General features: G+C 37.3%; 1 protein-coding gene across 4 annotated transcripts in view; it reads right to left on the reverse strand.

Annotated features, from left to right (window-relative positions):
- Positions 1–18,023, reverse strand: part of IL1RAP (interleukin 1 receptor accessory protein) — a 142,949-nt gene that overhangs the window by 18,056 nt on the left and 106,870 nt on the right. The window contains exons 5-8 of one of the 4 annotated variants that reach the window (XM_074190642.1): positions 17,593–17,664; positions 13,839–13,962; positions 9,314–9,462; positions 1,314–1,463 (exon numbers count right to left, since the gene is read on the reverse strand). In XM_074190642.1, the coding sequence (XP_074046743.1) occupies positions 1,314–1,463; positions 9,314–9,462; positions 13,839–13,962; positions 17,593–17,664 (495 nt within the window). The other 3 variants (XM_074190639.1, XM_074190640.1, XM_074190641.1) reach the window with 3 other exon arrangements.

Genomic DNA, 18,023 nt, shown 5'->3' on the forward strand with positions numbered 1-18,023 from the left:
AACTATAACCAAGACTGTGAACTATCTGAGAACAAGGGCTATGCTTTTGTGACTGGAACTTAGCACAAATGAAACAATGCTTATTGATTATTCAATATTACATTCCCAAGATGAAATATAAATATGTATAAATTTGTACATTCATTGACCCAACATATTGGAAAATAATTATCAGTGGAATCCACCACATTTGACATCAATATCTCCTTCATTTAAGCTGTACAAAGAACTAAGGTGCAGAGAGTTTCCCCAGGTCTATCACTTCACACCAAAATAATGTGTATTAGACATCACAAAAAAGAGGCCATTTTCATGTGTAAAAATGTTAAGATTTCACTATAATCTAGCAATTCTTTAGTATTAGATGATGGATAAACTGGACTCACTCTCCCTCTACTTCTTTCTCCCCTAAGCTATAAAACTATCATTGTGCCTGGTGTCATGGTATGAAGCCCATTAAAACTTGGGGATTTCAGAATTAATTGGCAAGAGGTCTATAGAAAGGCTAATTTCCCTAGTTATTTCCTAATATAAAAATAAATTCCCCATTCTGCAAAATTTGATTCCTCTCTGTCTAATATCATTATTGTCAATTCATTAAGAAGCTGTTGCAATATTTTTCTTCTCTCTAGAGTTAAGGGAAAATAATCATATTGGAATTTTTACCAAGAGCCAGACTAATACATATGAAGGGGGGGTTGAGTGGAACTCTATTAGCAAGAGCACATTTACTGCACTCACATTTAATTAGAAAAAGTGAACAAACTGCAAATATACAAATATATTTAGTAGGATCTTTATATATATATATATACATATATATCTTTAATAGGATAAATAAATATACACATATATCTTTAATAGGATAAATATATACTATATATAAATATATATACTATATATAAATATGTATATAAATACATATATACTATATATAAATATAAATATATATACTATATATACTATACATAAATATATATCTTTAATAGGATATATATATATATATTAAAGATTTTTTCCAAAAATGCTAATCTCAGAGATCATTCTTCAATCAGAACATAATGAATTTGGTGCTTTGTTTTTGGTGTGATTCAATACAATGGGGATTCATAAGAATAATGATAATCTCAAGGTATTATAATATATTCTATCATCAAAAGAGAAAAATATGAAGGACTAGATGGAAGAGATAGTCTCCAAGGCCACATGTAGCTTTAAATACAAAATTCTAAGATTTTATGAACAAGCCTTGAAAAAAACATTTGATCAAAAGATAGCAGGAAAAGTCATTTATGGAAAGGTTGATTACTTACCCACAATGGTTTCATCTGTCCCAAAATGAGCCCGGTAGAACAAGACCATCTCAAGCCAGTAGACATGATAGACCACAATCAGAATGATGATAAGCACAATTGTCACTGCAAACCCACAGGCCAGTTCCACTGTATATCTTGGAGGTACCACTTAAGAACAAAGATAGAATAAACAAAAATTGTTAGGGGAAATTAGTAGAAAGTCAACTATAGAAAATTTTTCTTGGAGGCGCTTAAAGATGACACTGGAAAAGGACAACATCAGATAAAAGTTGGTAAAAATCTGACAATCTATCTATCTATCTATCTAACATGTGCTTCACTATCAAGCCACTGAATTTGAAAATAGACGCAGCCCATGTTGGCACACAGTAGGTACTTTATTAATGTTTATTGAATTGAATTGCTCTGGTCTAGCTTCCCCCCTCATCTTTATTGTTTTCAGCATCATTTCTACTTCCTCAAGAATCACAGTTGGCATTTTGAAGTCTTTTTCTGTGAACCCAGAAGACTAGGATGAGCTTCAGTCATGATACTTGGTCTTTTGATTAAACTCGGCAGTTCTCAAAGACCGTCCAAGTCATTATCTCAGAAGTCACTCAGTAACCCTGTGGAAGAAAACAGATAGGAAATAATAGTTTCATTTTACAGATGAGAAAACTGAGGTGAAAATGTATTGACTGGTTTGCCCAAGGATGATCAGTCAGTAATGTACATGCTAAGGACTAGAAACCTGAATCCCAGTTACGATGGAAAGGCATTCCAGGCATCCAAACATTTGCTAAGCTTTTTGAAACAAGAACTTTGGAAAGCATGTGGAAAGTAATTTGCTTTTCAACTGGCAAAGGCAATACAGAGTTGAGATCTAAACTCGATTGCAAAATCTTATGGAGCAGATGGTAGAGAAGAGCGAAAAGTCAGTTGATTAGCTGGATGGTGTGGTCTACTCTTGTCCTATCTGCTGGTGGGGGAGACTGAGGCCAGTGGATCTTGGAAGTTCTGAGTTGTATTGGGCTAAACTGATCACTTGTTCATATTAGTTCTGGTTTACAGTATTGTAAGCCCCCAGGAGTGTGAAGGTGCAAGGATATGACAAAGGAGTGAACCAATCCAGGTCAGAAATGGAGCATGTTAATATTTCCATTATGGAATTAGGTCCCTCAATGACTACTGCAATTTCAGTTTGGGTAAAACTGCGAAACTCAGTCTCCAAAATAAAAATAAAAATTGTTTCTTCAAAAGACAGCAAAATTTGGAGGGGAAAATAGTGTAAAGTATTTCTGATGAGAAAGCCAACCATAGATATTTTTCTTGTAGGCACTTAAGTATAACACTGAAAAAAAAAGGACAAAGTCAGACCAAAGTTGGTGATAATCAGACAAGCATTATAGAACACCTGCCTCACTATCAATGCCAACCAAGTCCCTGAATTTGAACATGGACATGAAAATGATAGTTGTGATTCTTGAGGAAGTAAAAATGATGCTGAAGATTAGAAAGATGAAGTGAAAGTTAGACCAGGCCAATTCAATTCAATAAATACCAATTAAGTACCTACTAATGTTGTGTGCCAGACCCTGGGATAAGTGCTAGGCACAGGAATAAGAAGAAAATTTCAGTTTTCAAAAAGGTTACAATCAAGGTGAAGACAACACACAAAAGAAGGCATGAAAGGGAAATGGACCAGGAAACCAGGGGATACATGGTGAAGGGACATTTTGTTTCAAAGTTAAAACCAAGCACAGGGTACTGATCAGGGAGTCCAGTTTCTTTATTCATCAAAGGAAGGCTATGGGAGGACTTTGGTACTCTTATTTCTAACATTCCATTTATTCAGAGGGGAGAGGAGGCTGAGGAGGATGATATAAAGACTTGAGTTTACATTCTGGTGATGAGCTTATGTGGGAATGGGCATCTTATTTGGTGTAGTTGGAGCCAGGTAGGGCTGCAGATACAAAGTGGATTAAGAACAAGTAGGGGTAGCTAGATACCTCAGTGGATAGATCACCAGCTCTGGCGGCAGGAAGGCATATCTCACTGAGTTTGGATCTGGTTTCAGTCACTTTTTTAGCTATGTGATCCTGAGCAAGATATTTATCCTGTTTGCCTTAGTCTCCTCATCTTTAAAACAAGCTGGACCATTCCAGTATCTCTACCAAGAAAATTCCAAATGGGGTTGCCAAGAGTCAAACCTGACTGAAACACTCCTGAGGAACATAGTGAAAGGGATGTATAATCCAGGTAATAATAGTTTTGAAGATGTTAAGGGAGAGATTCTTGCAACAGTTTTTCCTGATTATTCTGCTTGCCTCTAGTTATTCCCCACTTCAATCCATCCTCTATTCAGCTACCAAAGCAATTTTTCTAAAGCACAGATCTGTCCATGTTGTCTCCCTTCTCAATAAATCATTGGCTCTCAATGACTTCCAAGATCAAATATAAATTCCCTTATTTGGCATTTAAAGGCTTTCACAACCTATACCCTTTCTTGCCTTTCCAGATTTCTCTCTCTTACCACCCTCCAAGAAATTAATTATCCAGTACACTGGCCTCCTTTATGACTCAGCTCAAATCCTTTATTCTTTAAGATGCCTTTCCTGATATCTCCTCCCACTGTCATTTCTTCTGAGACTATCTTTCATTGACTGTATGCATGTAAAAGTTCATATGTGTTTATGAGTCTAGGCATGTATACAAATATGTAAGCATATATGATATACTATAAATAGCATGAATTTGGATATTTTCATTAGAATATGAGATTCTTGAAAGCAGGAATCATTATTTTGGGGGGAAGCATGGGAAGTTGCCATTTTTGGTGTCTTCAGCATTTACGAATGTGACTAGAAAATAGTAATTCCTAATAAATATCCTTTAAATGGTCGAATGAATAAATCCATAAGGTATCTGAATGAAGGTATACCAAAGTATGCAGGGAAATCTGGAATTATACTAGACAAAAAAAGTATCTAAAAGAGCTCCAATAATTAGTGACCCAGAGGCTACTTTCTCATTCTAACAAATTTGATGAAGAGAATCTACAGATGCATCAGGATTATCCTTGATGAGGGCATGAGAAAGAAATAAGAAAGCTTTTGAAGGCAATATTTCTTAACAAACCACATTAATTTCCGTTCAACACACATTGGATAAGTTGGGGTTTTTTTGTTTGTTTTTTCTATAGGTTCCACCCTGTTACGGACACAAATGCAAAAATGAAATCTTTCCTGCTCTGAAGGTGCTTGAGTAAGTCACTTACAAACACAGAGAAATACAAAATTACTTATATGGAAAGAGAATCTTCTAGGCGTGGGACAAGTGAGAGATGGAATGTTCTCTAGATAAAGATCATCAAGATGGAATGTTGCAAGGGCAGCTAGATGGTACAATGGGTAGAGCACCAGCCTTGGAGTCAGGATGACCTGAGTTTAAATTTGGCCCCAGAAACTTGATACTGGCTGTATGAACTCAGGCAAGTCACTTAACTCCATTGCTTCAGAAAAACAAAAACAAAACAAAACAGAACAAAAAAAGAAGGAACATTGGAAAGTAATGGAGTCGGATTAATTCAGGGGGGAAAAAAGCAACTGAAATCAGATTGTTGTTAGGTAAACAAGCATTTCTTAAGTAACTTCTCTGCTCCAGGCCCTGTAATAAGTTATAGGGATTCAAATAGAGGTGAAAAGATGGTTTTGTTCTCACAATATGAGGAGGGGATAACTGGAAAAAATTAGTAGTTACTTAGATTATTGGAAGCTAGATGACGAGGTGAATAGGATCAAGGCCTCAATTCAAATCTGACATTTACTGGCTGTGAGACCCTGGACAAGTCACTTCAACCTTCATTTTGCCTCAGTTTCCTTATGTACAAATTGAACCAGAGATGTCAGTGACAAGCCACTCCAGGATCATTGCAAGAAAACCCCAAATGGGGGTCACTAAGAAGTATACTCAAGTGAACAACAACTAAGACTAAGGAGTATTGGAAAAGGTTCTCATACAAGACGGCATTTTCACTGAGATTTGAGAGAAACTGTGGAAGCCTGGCAGAAGAGATTAAATCATGGACAGAGACAGACAGAGAAAATGCTCCCCCGAAAGAGACCTAAAAAAGAGAAAATTCCCAGAGATGGGAGATGGAACGCTGGGTTGTCTTTGCTGCTGTTTTTGCTGTTTGTGTTTCATCTTCTAAGAGGACTGGGGTGACATCATGTCTTGACTTGAGGGAATTGTATTTAAGTGAGACAGGTTCACAACCATGTCAGCTTCATTCTCTCCTCCTGGGTCACTGAATTTCAGTGGCGAGACAAAAGTCAAGATGACTGGTGGTTGTTCAAGATGCAGTGAATGACCTTGACCTCTTTTATTTCTGAGAAAGCTCTAAGCACTACCCAGTGCCTGCTTCAGCCTCTGGGGTCACTGGAACAAATTGGTCTCATTCACCCATTGAACTGGGTGGGGGGGGGAGTGCTCACATGCTTGGGTGGACATCTCCTCTCAATCCTCAGTGGCTTTGGGGCCTGTTGGTTACACTGAACCTGGTTTAGCCGGTCTGCCAAGATGATTTACCAGGGTGTGGCCACTCTGAATGCAATAGCTTCTTGGAACCACAGGTGAAGCCTGGGTGATAGATGAACCAGAAACCTTGAAAAGGTCTTGACAAGTCTTCACACCAGAGGTGTTAGTCCTCCTGAATACTCATCCACCCCAAAGCTATGTAGAGAATATAAACAAATGGATTGATGGATTGCTAAAATGAATTCTAAGTATAGTGATTCTGTCATTTTTATTAAGTGCTAGGCAGTAGAGGCCAAAGACACAGAGAAAGGCAAGAAAGAAAGAAAGAAAGAAAGAAAGGAAGGAAGGAAGGAAGGAAGGAAGGAAGGAAGGAAGGAAGGAAGGAAGGAAGGAAGGAAGGAAGGAAAGGGAAGGGAAGGAAGGAAGGGAAGGAAGGAAGAAGAAAAAACCTGTCCCTTCTCTCAAAGAGATCACAATCTAATGGAGGAGAAAATACAATTACATACAAACAAGCTATAAAAAGATTGGAGATGAGTAAGAGAAGGGAGGTACCAACAAGAAGGTGGATCAGGAAAGGCTCCTCTATTTGTACTATCTGCATATTGTTTTTTAAATTCCATTTAAATAGTTTTAATTTTTTCCCCATTGATATTTTATTTTTCCAATTACATGTTATGAAAATTTTTCAACACTCATCCACATGCAAATGCAGATTGATGTTACATAATTTCCTTCCACCCTCCCTTCCCACTCCCACCTCTCACAAACAGTCTGGTGAACATTGTTTATATACATTTGTGTTTTACATATGTTTACAGATTAGTCATTTTCTGTGTCGGCATATTATTTTAACAATGTTGGCAAGGCTGTTAACCTAGTATGTTCCCTTTCTGTTCTTTCTCACTTGACTGTCTAAGGACAATTTCCTTGTGGTAAAGAAGCTGATGTTCCCTCTTCCAGCCCCAGACTCGGAGGTTAGAGGCATGGGTAGAAATTCAGATTCAGACAGGAGATGAATGCCGAAAGATGACAGCCAAGAGCTGCGCAAGCTTGGACAAGCTGCGTAATCCCTAGGACCCTCAGTTTCCTCACTTATAAAATGAAGAGACTGGATTGGATATTTTCTGAGGTTCTTTTCAATACCAAATCTATGATCATCTGTCTTTATCAGCTATACAATAGTGTAATGCATCAGATCAGGGAGATAGCAACCAAAATTCAAAGAGAAAAATCAAAGAATTGTTCATTAGGTGCAGTCACCAGCAAAGTCCAAAAGGGCAGAGGTTAAAGAAACAGGCTTAGCGAGGGCCTTAGAAGATGACACAGAATCAGAGAATCTCAGCAATGGGAGGAACCTCAAGGAGTATCCATTCAGTTCTTCTTCACCCCAAAGAACCCCCAATATAACATTCTTGCTAATCAATCAAACAACTTTTTCTTGAAGATCTCTATAAATGGAGAGCCCAAACTTCCCGAGGCCATTCATGCCTCTGTGAATTTTCACTGATGAGTCTCCTCAATCACATACACAGAGACAACATAGACAATACACATACACATAAGCACCAAAATCTATAGAGCATTGCCAGTAGCTCATATCTTTTCACTCTTTCAATCTACTTTCTTTCTGTTTTTTTTAACAATTCCTTTTTTATGTCAGTCAATCTGAGATCTTCTTTGTGATTGTTTAATTATTTTTCAGTCATATCTGACTTTGTGACCTTATTTGTTGTTTTCTTGGCAAAGATACTGAGGTGGTTTGCCATTTCCTTCTCCAGCTCATTTTTAGATAAGGAAAAGGTTAAGTGACTTGTCCAAGGCCATAACTAAAACATATATGAGATCAGAGTTGAACTCAGAGACAAGTTGTGTGGACTACAAGCCCAGATGCCCTCATTCTTAGATCTACTTTCCCTTACAACCTCCCACCACTAAGCCTAGCTTTCTACAAAGTAAAAAAAATCATTTAAATCAAACCAATGGGTCTAGAAAATGCATCAACCAGAAAGATGGAGTTTTAAAGGAAGGACTAGTGGTATCAAGAGCCAAGACACAATTTTCTCTGCTGGCTGCTGCCATTCTAGTTCTGGGAGGCCAAGCTAAGCTTTCCCATTGCTGTTGAGTAATTAGGTTGTTAGACTTACACCAAGACTGCATAAGGTCCCTTGGTTCTCTGCTGATGGGTCTTGACTTTTTGGATATGCCATGTTAGAATACGAAAGCAAGGCAGGGTACTACACCATTCAGTGGGCACTGCCCAGAGTCCTGGAATAATTTGCTGCCAATTTGGTCATTGGCTCCCCTGTTTAAGCTCATGCTATGTGGCTATTTTATAAAAAGAAAACAAATAAAGTTATTGACTGTCATCCACCCAAGGTTGATTGTTTTATCACTGGCAGTGATCTTTCTTTATGTACAAGAAATCACTGTCCTCCCTGTGATGCTGCCTTATCCCCTCAGGTCTTTCAGGCAAGAGGAAAGGGCAATATTTATTTCTGAATGGACTTTTCTATTGTTCAGATCAGACAACCATGATACAGGGCCTTTGCATGATGCCAACTAAACTGGCAGATTCAGGCAAATTGACACTAGCCTGGAACTGGTCTCAGACATTTCAGGAGACACTTAGAAGATTACATGAAGTAAAGTATAACAGTGGGTCACTTAAAGATGGTGCCATTGGATAGCCAAGAAGGAACTTGGGAGGAAATAAGATCTAAAATAAGTTATTTAACAACTATTTTAGCTACCTCCTGTGAATGATTATATTGCAATATAATTAATCATATTAGTCATTGAAAAAAAGAAAAGACAAACAAAGCATACCCTCCCTTCAGAAAGTTTAAAGGATCATAGAATTTTAGAGTTGGCAAAGTAAGAGGCCATCTAGTTCAACCCTTACCCATACAGGAACCCCATCTATAACATACCTGAGAAGGGGTTGTAAGAATCTTTGCCCAAATGGTCCAATGAGTTGAGATTCATTACCTTCCAATGAATCCCATTTCATTTGGGGACAGCTGTAAGTGTTAGGAAGGGTTTCTAGACCCTAAAACTACATCTGCCATTTCTGAACATCTATACTTTCCTACCCACTGTAAGAAAACAGAACAACACCAACCTACCCTCCACATGACAGAAGCTCATATTCTTGAGTGACCATGGCTTCCTTGGGCCTTTATAGCTGCTCAATAGCAGTAGGATATGTTACCATGGTCATTCTAGTTCTGGATTCTTTATGGGGTTTTTGTTTGTTTGTTTGTTTGTGCCCTGGACCTCTTTGGCCATGTTTGATGAAGCCAATGGACTTCTTCCAACAATATTTTTAAAGGAGGATTTTTTATGCTTTAAAAGAAATATAGAGGATTACAAAGGACATTAAAAGACAATTATAAAAAAACCAGGAAAAGTCAGAACCCCCATTAAAGAATGACTGGTATAGTGTGAATGCTCAAACTCTGGGCCCCCACAGGTGACATTACCTATCTGTTTCACAATGGCATGCTTTGAGGATTCTCCTTTAGCATTTCTTGCATGACAAGTATAGTTCCGCTTCAAATCATCAGTGGTCACTTTTTTGATGCTCAGTGTCCTTTGGATCGTTTTATCTCCAATATTTGACTCTTCCTCCCTAGGAATGAGAAGGTAAAAGGGACAATTACTCACATGCAAAGTGAAAATCAGGATGTTAGACAGGCAGAAGGAAACTAAGTGATGGAACTTGGGTCACTCGTCTGGTCCAGAATGCATCTGGGAAACCACATTACTTTCCTATATTCATTCATTTATTCAATACCTATTTTCTCACTAAATTAACCTTCATTTGCTGAACTCTTACATGGTCATCATTATACTTATCACTCACTGGCTACGCAAAGAAAAAGCAAAAATGATCCCTGCTCTTCAGGAGCTTACATTCTAGTGGTGAAAAGACAAGTGTAAATTAGAATATAAAGAAAAAAAGAAGAAAACACATGTTATTGTGGGGGGGGGTGAGAAAGGTCACCCACATAAGAAGAAACTTGAACTGAATCCTTACAAAAGACCATGCTTCTAAGATTTGGAGGCAGGGGAGGAAAATTATAGGCACGGAGAATAATATAGGGAAGTGAAAGAGGGAATATCATAGAATGTGGGAAAACTGGGATCCTAGCCCTGTGTCCCACCATTGTTGGTGACATTGTAAACTAATCCAAATCATTTTTGGAGAGTAATCTGAAAATATACCCAAAGGGTTATTAAAGTGCCTATATGTTTGACCTAGCAATACCACTACTTGGTCTATTTCTGAAAATAGAGAAAAAGGAAAGGAACCTCTATGTTCCAAAATGTTTGTAGCAGTTCTCTCTGTGATGGCAAAGAACTGGAAATTGCAAGGATGCCCATCAGTCAATTGGGGGATGGATGAACAATCTTGTGCTATATGACTGTGATAGAATATGACTGTGCTATAAGAAATAATGAGTTCTTACATGAAATAGTGAAAAGTAAAATGAGCAGAGTGATCAGAACATTAAATACAATATTGTTTTAAGAACAACTTAATACTCAGACACTTAATAATAGCCTAGCTGTGTGACCTTAGGCAAGTCACTTAACTCCATTTACTTAAATAAAAAAAGGAACAACTTAATAAGGAATGTTGTTTTGACTGTTAGAAATACTCAAATTAACTACTGAAGACATATAAAGAAAGGCATTATTTGCATTCAGAAAAAATGATCAAGAAAAGTATGTCTATAATATTATATGTATATATGAAATTGTTTTATATTTTAAAATGTAGCAAATTGTTCATAATAGATTTGATGTTTCATGTATAAACATCTTTTTTAGTGTACTGTGTAATGAAAATATTTGTCTTTCCCATAAATTAAAAATAAAACATAAGGGGCAGCTAAGTGGCACAGTTGGATAGAGCACCAGCCCTGGAGTCAAGAGGACGTGAGTTCAAATTCAGCCTCAAACACTTAATAATTGCCTAGCTGCGTGACCTTGGGCAAGTCACTTAACCCCATTCTTTAAATACAAAAATGAATAAAACCGAAAAGCACAAAATAGAAACTTAATCAATTGTTTAAAAAAAAGAAAAAACCAAATAAGTCAGTATAGGTGGCTCAAAGAGTGTGAAGAAGCAAGGAAATATGTGAAGATAGGATGGGCAGAAAGACTGTGGGTTAGGAGGAATTTTAGATGGTAAAGAAAAGACTTTATATGTAAGACTGGAGGTAATAGGAAGACTAGACTTTGTTGAGTAGGAAGCTGTCATGGGGAAAATCTATGATGTGGGGGGGAAAAAGTCACATTGGAACCTGTATGGTCATTTTTAATGGAGACAGTGTTGAGTTAGAGAGAATTTGCCTGTGATCATTCCAGTTTCCCTCAGAAAGAACATGCAGTCAAATGTCTAAATGGATTCTGGAATGATAGAACCTCCAAAAAGATGGAGTGAAACAATTTTCCAGCTTCAGGTAACTTAGAAGGACCTCAGGAAAGGTGGGTCTCTTGGGGATAAAAAGGGAGCTCAGAGCAGTGCAGACATTTTCTGGGAAGCCCTGGCACAGATCAGCAACCCAGGCTCTTCAAGTCCTTGCTCAGTTAGCTGGTCCCCCAGGAGGCCAAATGAGAGGTCTCCAGCCCCAGTGAGAACAAACTGCCAACCCCGGTCATGACAGAGAAGACCAAAATACATACACAGAAGAAGATATCAGTGGCAAAATGCCTACATGTGAAGATTCAAGGGGAAATATGAATTTATCTCAAATTCAAAGTCTTCTTAGAAAAACTCAAAAAGGATTTAAAAAATTCAGTAGATAAGTGAGAAATCATGCAAGGGAGAACTTGAAAAGGGAAGGACAATAATTGACTGAAGAAAACAATTACTTCCAAAATACAATTGACCAAAAGAAAAGCAAATACAGAATACCAGGACTCTGGGGATCAAAGGGCAGGCAGAAGGAAGAGGAAAAACTCAGGGCTCCTGAAACAATAGTGGGATCTGTAGGGATTGTTTGCCTTTGTCACAGGAAAAATAAGTGATATGTGCGAGCCCTTGTTTTTGATTTCATATTCATACTCTATAACCCCAATACTGGACATCTCAGACATGCTAGTGGGGATCTGGAGAAATAGAAATAAATTATTTACACAGTTTGCTTGCAAAGTTGTAGGGAACTGGGAACAATAGTCCTGGGAGGTAAACACTCCGAATTTTAGTAGGCTCATTCTATAGATGAGAAAACTGAGGCTTAGAAGGATTACATGATTTGCCTAAGACCATTCAGTGAGTGTCAGAGGCAAGATTTAGGTCAAGATTATCTTGAATTTCATAGCAGCCATCTGTAATGTAGCTGTAGGTTATAGACGACTGCATGGCAAAGATTTCTCCAGATAGACAGACTGTAGGTTCACACTGGGCTTAGGAGCACTATAGAAAAAGTCATTTTTAGCAACTGTCCTACTGACTGTGTGCAAGTAAAATCACCTTTCAAAACACACACTTTTAAAAAAAAAAGGCAGTAAGTTTTGATTTATTTTCATAGAATACAAATTTCATGAAAGACTTTTAATCTTTCATCTTGGTAGCCCCATTTGAGCTAAAATAGTTACATATGAAAATATATATATATATATATATATATATATATATTTCAAAGAAACTCTTTCCTTTAGTTTAATTTAGACCATTTTTCTTTCAGTGAAGACAATAATGAGAAGTAAAAAGGTCAGACTAGAAATTAGAGTAAGAAATTTGCATGTGAAAAAATAGTAAATCCCAGGAGTTAAGTACATTTACTATCCATCCATGCCACTACCTTGACCCAAATATTTTTTGTGACTACCAGAAAAAAAATCCCTTCCATTTGATGAAGGACAGTTAGGTGGCACAGTGGGTAGAGTGTCAGGCCTGAATTTAGGACAACTTGTTTTCCTGGGTTCAAATCAAATATCAGACACACACTAGTTATGGGATCCTTGAAATATCACTTAATTCTGTTTGCTTTAGTTTTCCCATCTATCAAAAGAACTAGAGGAGGAAATGGCAAACCACTCTAGTAGCTGTGCTAAGAAAACCCCAAATGGGGTCATGAAGAGTCAGACCAAAACAACTGAACAAAAATAAACATTTGAAGACCTACCTTCTGGTATTAAGGTGGACACATGGAGCAGAAGAGTTCATCATTGGCTAGTCATGAAATCAGTTTTATTACTGGTTTCAAAATATATGCAATTGAATTCCATTGCCTATCATTTAGAGTTAGATTTGGGAATTTTTTTCCTCCCCTATTCAGAAATGTGGACTCATGGTAGATAGGTATATAATGAAATAGAAGTGGGAAAAGTCAACCTAGTTTTAATTATTTTTAATTTATCAATTTATTATGTTCCGACATATCAATATTTAAGATTATGAACTGGGTGCATAAACCTTATGCAAGCCCCAAACTTTGATTAAGTAGAAACATAGTTCTCTAGGAAATTTTTACTGATTATAAAGAAATGAGGAAATTGAAAATTAGATAAGAAATCATTGAGGGTAGATGAAAAGGAAAACTGATGAAGGCAGAGATAGAGATATAGAAAGATGCAAAAACAGCAACAAAGAAAAGACACTTGACAAATATAAGGGAATGAATTACAAGGAGCTGAACCATCGTTCTGGACATATAGTATCATAGTATATAGACACACTATCTTTGTGGGCCATAGTATCATAGTATTTTACATATAGCATCATATAGTGTAGTATAGCTAGATGGATGGGTTTTCATGGATGAAATCCTTTAAATTTATTTATTTAATATCTAGATCCAGTTCATTTTATTGCCTTTGTATCATTTAAAGGAGCTTCTACTAAAGACTTTAGAAATCATGTGAATTCATGGACAAGTGACAATATTGACTCTGGGAACTGGCTCAAGTTCTGTTCCAATGTAGAAAGGATCAGTACTTCTTTCCCCCCACCAGGGACTCATGCAAATAGTGGTCTGGCAGGGCTTATGTTACCTTTGGCTTATTGTTACATTCATGGTGTCATCCGGCTTTCTTCCATCAATGGTCCACCAAATCTCATTTTTTGAGTCTTTCAGGAAGGAAAAACGAACTTTACAGGGTATCTCAAGATCCTCACCTAGGAGAAATTGATAATGTTAAATGGGAGTTCCATTTGGCACACTTTATACCCACATCATGGCTTTTGTCTTTGGATAATTAGACACTGGGATAATTAGAATGAGCAGTCCTCTAATCCATAGGTCATTTGAGTCTAATCTTCAGGTGATAGTGCCATCAAACCAGTCTAATGAAATTTAGACTTAAAAAAGTCCATTTGCCTTCTTTTCCCTTCAAAGTCACCATCTTAAATCTTAAATGTAACTCTCAGGATGATTGTTAGATAGTTATTCCATAAATCCCTCCTAATATTCTAGGACATTCCCTACATGGCTTCTTTTATTTCTAACCCTTCTTAAAAGGCATCACTGTAGGAGAGGGGGATGAAGGGTGTATCTCTTTTCATCAGTACTGAATTATAGTGAAGTGAATTCCATGGAGTCACCATTTGGAGGTCAAGATTTTAAGTTCTATTTAGGACTCTTACTCATGATTCTAAAAGGATAGTGGTGGATTCAGGCTAAGAAAGTTCTAAACTTTTAAAGACTCAACTCCAATAGAAAACTATCCAAGGCCTAGAGATTCTCTAAATAGGAAAGGATCTCAGGGGTTTGATAGGCAAAACGATACCTGAGAATGAATCTTCAGCATGGTACCCCTGACAAGTGACCATGCTTTGTGTGGCTTGATAATCTCCATTGAGGGAGGAAGTTGCCACCTCCAGAAGTGAGCCAATCAGCCTTTGCTCCCACCTCCATTTGGTCTTTGCCCTCAACTCTGGAAGTGACCAACTTGAACATTGTACTTTTCTATTTATTGGAAAATCAGGGTTGTTTTTGCTGGGAAGTCCATTGCTTAATGTGTTTTCATTGATATCAAGCCTCAATTTAGCTCTTTACAGATAAATAATTTCTTATTCATCCCTCTTTGACCAAGCAGAAAAGAAATCTGGTCCCTCTTCCATGAGCAGCCCTTGTGATACTTGTAGACAACTTTTGTACTCTTCTCCCTACCCCTGACTTCCTACCCCCTGTTCTTCCCAGTCTAAATGTCTCCAACTGCTCTTCATGTCCAATAATAAATTTGAGTTCTCTTTTGGAGTTTATCCATGTTATTCAATGACCTGATTTATCAAGTTTCTTCTCAAAAGATGACACCCCAAATTTAAAACAGTGAATGAGGATGAGAACAATTCATATAATTATTATTTTTAACAATATCCAAGCTCCATGGAATAAAAAAGTTTTCAAAACATTGACAGCTAGTCAAACAAATAAAAATCAAAACAAGGTAGGAAGAGGGTGAAGTGTAGACATGTCTTCATCACCCTTTTTTTGTCAATGGAGTTATTTCAAAGGGATCTTGTCAATGAGTGTGCAAAAATGTTTACATATTAACACTTTCATTCAACTGCAGAAATGAGTTGTTAAAATCATGAAATCAACACTGCACAGAACATTAAATGTAAAATAATAATAGTAATGATGATGATAATGATAATGATGATGATAGGAAGGCAGAAAATGATCCCAGGACTATTTCCATTTGACCTCCATTGAACAAGATAAGAATGTGATAATAATCATAGCTACAACAAAAATTATCATAATGATGGAATGTATTTCCAGATTTAGTGATAGAAAGACTTTGTGGGCCATCAAGACCCCAAGTTAGAAATATCAGATATTCCAGGGAATAAACAGTCATTGTTTGACCCAGATGCCTGGAGAGGATCTCTGCATCCTCCCCTCACTGTTTCTTCTTCCTTCTGGCTTACCATTACTTTGTCCTAACTCTGGAAAGAGAAGGAGGGAACCTAGTCAGCACACTCCCCCCGACATACTATGGTGGGGTAACCACCAAGCTACAGTTCCCTTTATCTATGAAAGATGGGAGGAAGAAGAGGAGGGAAAAGAGAGGGGAGAACTACAGTGGAAGAGGGAGAGGAAGAAGAGGGAAAGATAAGAATTCACACTGATGCCAGTTGGATGGTACCACAGTACACAAAATACTGAAGTTGCCATCTGGAAGACTTAAATTCAAATTTCACCTTAGATACTTACTAGCGGAATGACCCAAGACAAGTCATTTTACATGTGCCTACTTCAATTTCCACAACCATAAACTGGAGATGCTAACACTACCTATTTTCCAGGGTGGTTATGAGGGTAATGAGATAATATTTGAAAAACACTTATTACATATATTGCCTGAATAGAGTTGGCTCTTGATCAATGTTTATTCCCTCCTTTCCCTGTTGTGCTTCATGAAGAATAAAATGCTTCACATGCATTATTTAAGAAGATTGATGTGTATGACAGAGATACCATCTCCCTCATTCTCAACCCTATGCTTTCCCAACCTTGGTCACAGACAGAATATGGACCTGGCTTAGAGATTCTTAATCTTTTTTTTAATTGGCAATATAACCTCTTTGACAATGTGGTGAGAACTATGGAGCTCTTTCTTGAATACATGCCCACATATATTTATATTTGTATATGTCTGTCATTTCAGTCATGTCTGACTTTTTGTGACCCCATTTTCTTGGTAGAGATGGTAGAGTGGTTTATCATTTCCTTCTCCAACTCATTTTACAGATGAGGAAACTGAGGCAAACAAGGGGTTAAGTGACTTGGCCATCAGGGTCACATGGCCTGAGACTGGATTTGCACTCAGAAAGGTAAGTCTTGCTGACTTTCAACTTGGCTCTCTATCTACCATGCTACCTAGAAGTCTATAGGCACCTACACATATTTGCATATTCATGTTTATATATATTTATGCATTGCATTTAAGTATATCCATATGTCTATGTGTGCCTAGATTTGAAGAAAATACCAAACTCTAGTAAGAGGCTAATGAAAATAAAGATCTATTTTTCCCATCCAAATTGGAGGATCTCCTAAAGTATATCCATGACTCCTTGGTGGGAGGTCTGGGCATATTAGGATGAGAATCACTAGTTTGCCATTGAACTTGATTGGCCTATTAAGCCCTTGTATTTATGGTGTCTTCTTTCTCAATTGTCACTAAGATGGAAGGAAGAGTCCTATTTTCAGGAAGCCCTTTGCCTACTACTAAAGAAGATGTTCACCATGAATAAGGGATATTTCCATCAGTAGAAAATCCATACCTTGGTATTTAAAAACTCCTGAGGAAGTAACTCCTTAAGGAAACCTCTGCCTATCCTGAAATGTCAAAGCCCTAGACTTCTCACCTTCATGTCACAGAATAACTCAGAAGTTTTCCATATTTTAATGGCTTTTACAATGCCAATCCCAGTTGTTGCTTTGCTTGGTAAATTGTAATTAGGGTGACTTTATGCCTGAAAAAATATGGTGTTTTTAACCATGGAGGATACAAATGATTAGATCCAATTAGTTGAAAAAAATATGGTATAATTTTATTGTGTCTTCAAAATTTAAGAGTAGTAATCATTGGGAATTTGGAAGCACACAAATGAACAAACAGACAGACAAAAAAACATTCTTGGACCAATCCAAGAATGAGAAGGAGGATGGAAATCATCTCGGAACACACAGAATGTGCCACAGATAGTCATTAAGAGTAATCCATGGCTTACAGCATCCAACTTTGGAATCCCAATCCCCCACCAACTGGAGAAAGGCAAGAATAGTATCATTACCTGGTTCCTTGTCATAACTTATGTATTCATTGGGTTGAAGAATTTCAGGGGGTGTGGCATGAAATGGAGAGGCTGAAGGAGAAAAGAGAAATCCATATATTCAATTAGGCTTTATAGGGAAATCACCCAAGTCCAAAGGAAGGGTACCCAACCCAGCTAATTCAGTTTGTCTCACTATTCATTATTGCTCAATACAATAAAAGTATATAACTGATGATGATGATGATGAGGAGGAGGAGGAGGAGGAGGAGAAGGAGGAGGATTAACATTATGCAACACATACTTGGAGGTTACAAAAGTATCAAAAAGCACCCACTAAAGGTTAAATACAGCTGGTAACTAGAATAATTCATTTGATGCCCTCCCTCTCTCTTTCTCAAAATAATAGAAAACAAATCTTGTGCTACAAATAGAAACTCCAAAATTTTCTT

This window comes from Macrotis lagotis, chromosome 6, assembly GCF_037893015.1.
Source record: "Macrotis lagotis isolate mMagLag1 chromosome 6, bilby.v1.9.chrom.fasta, whole genome shotgun sequence".
Taxonomy (NCBI): Eukaryota; Metazoa; Chordata; class Mammalia; order Peramelemorphia; family Peramelidae; genus Macrotis; species Macrotis lagotis.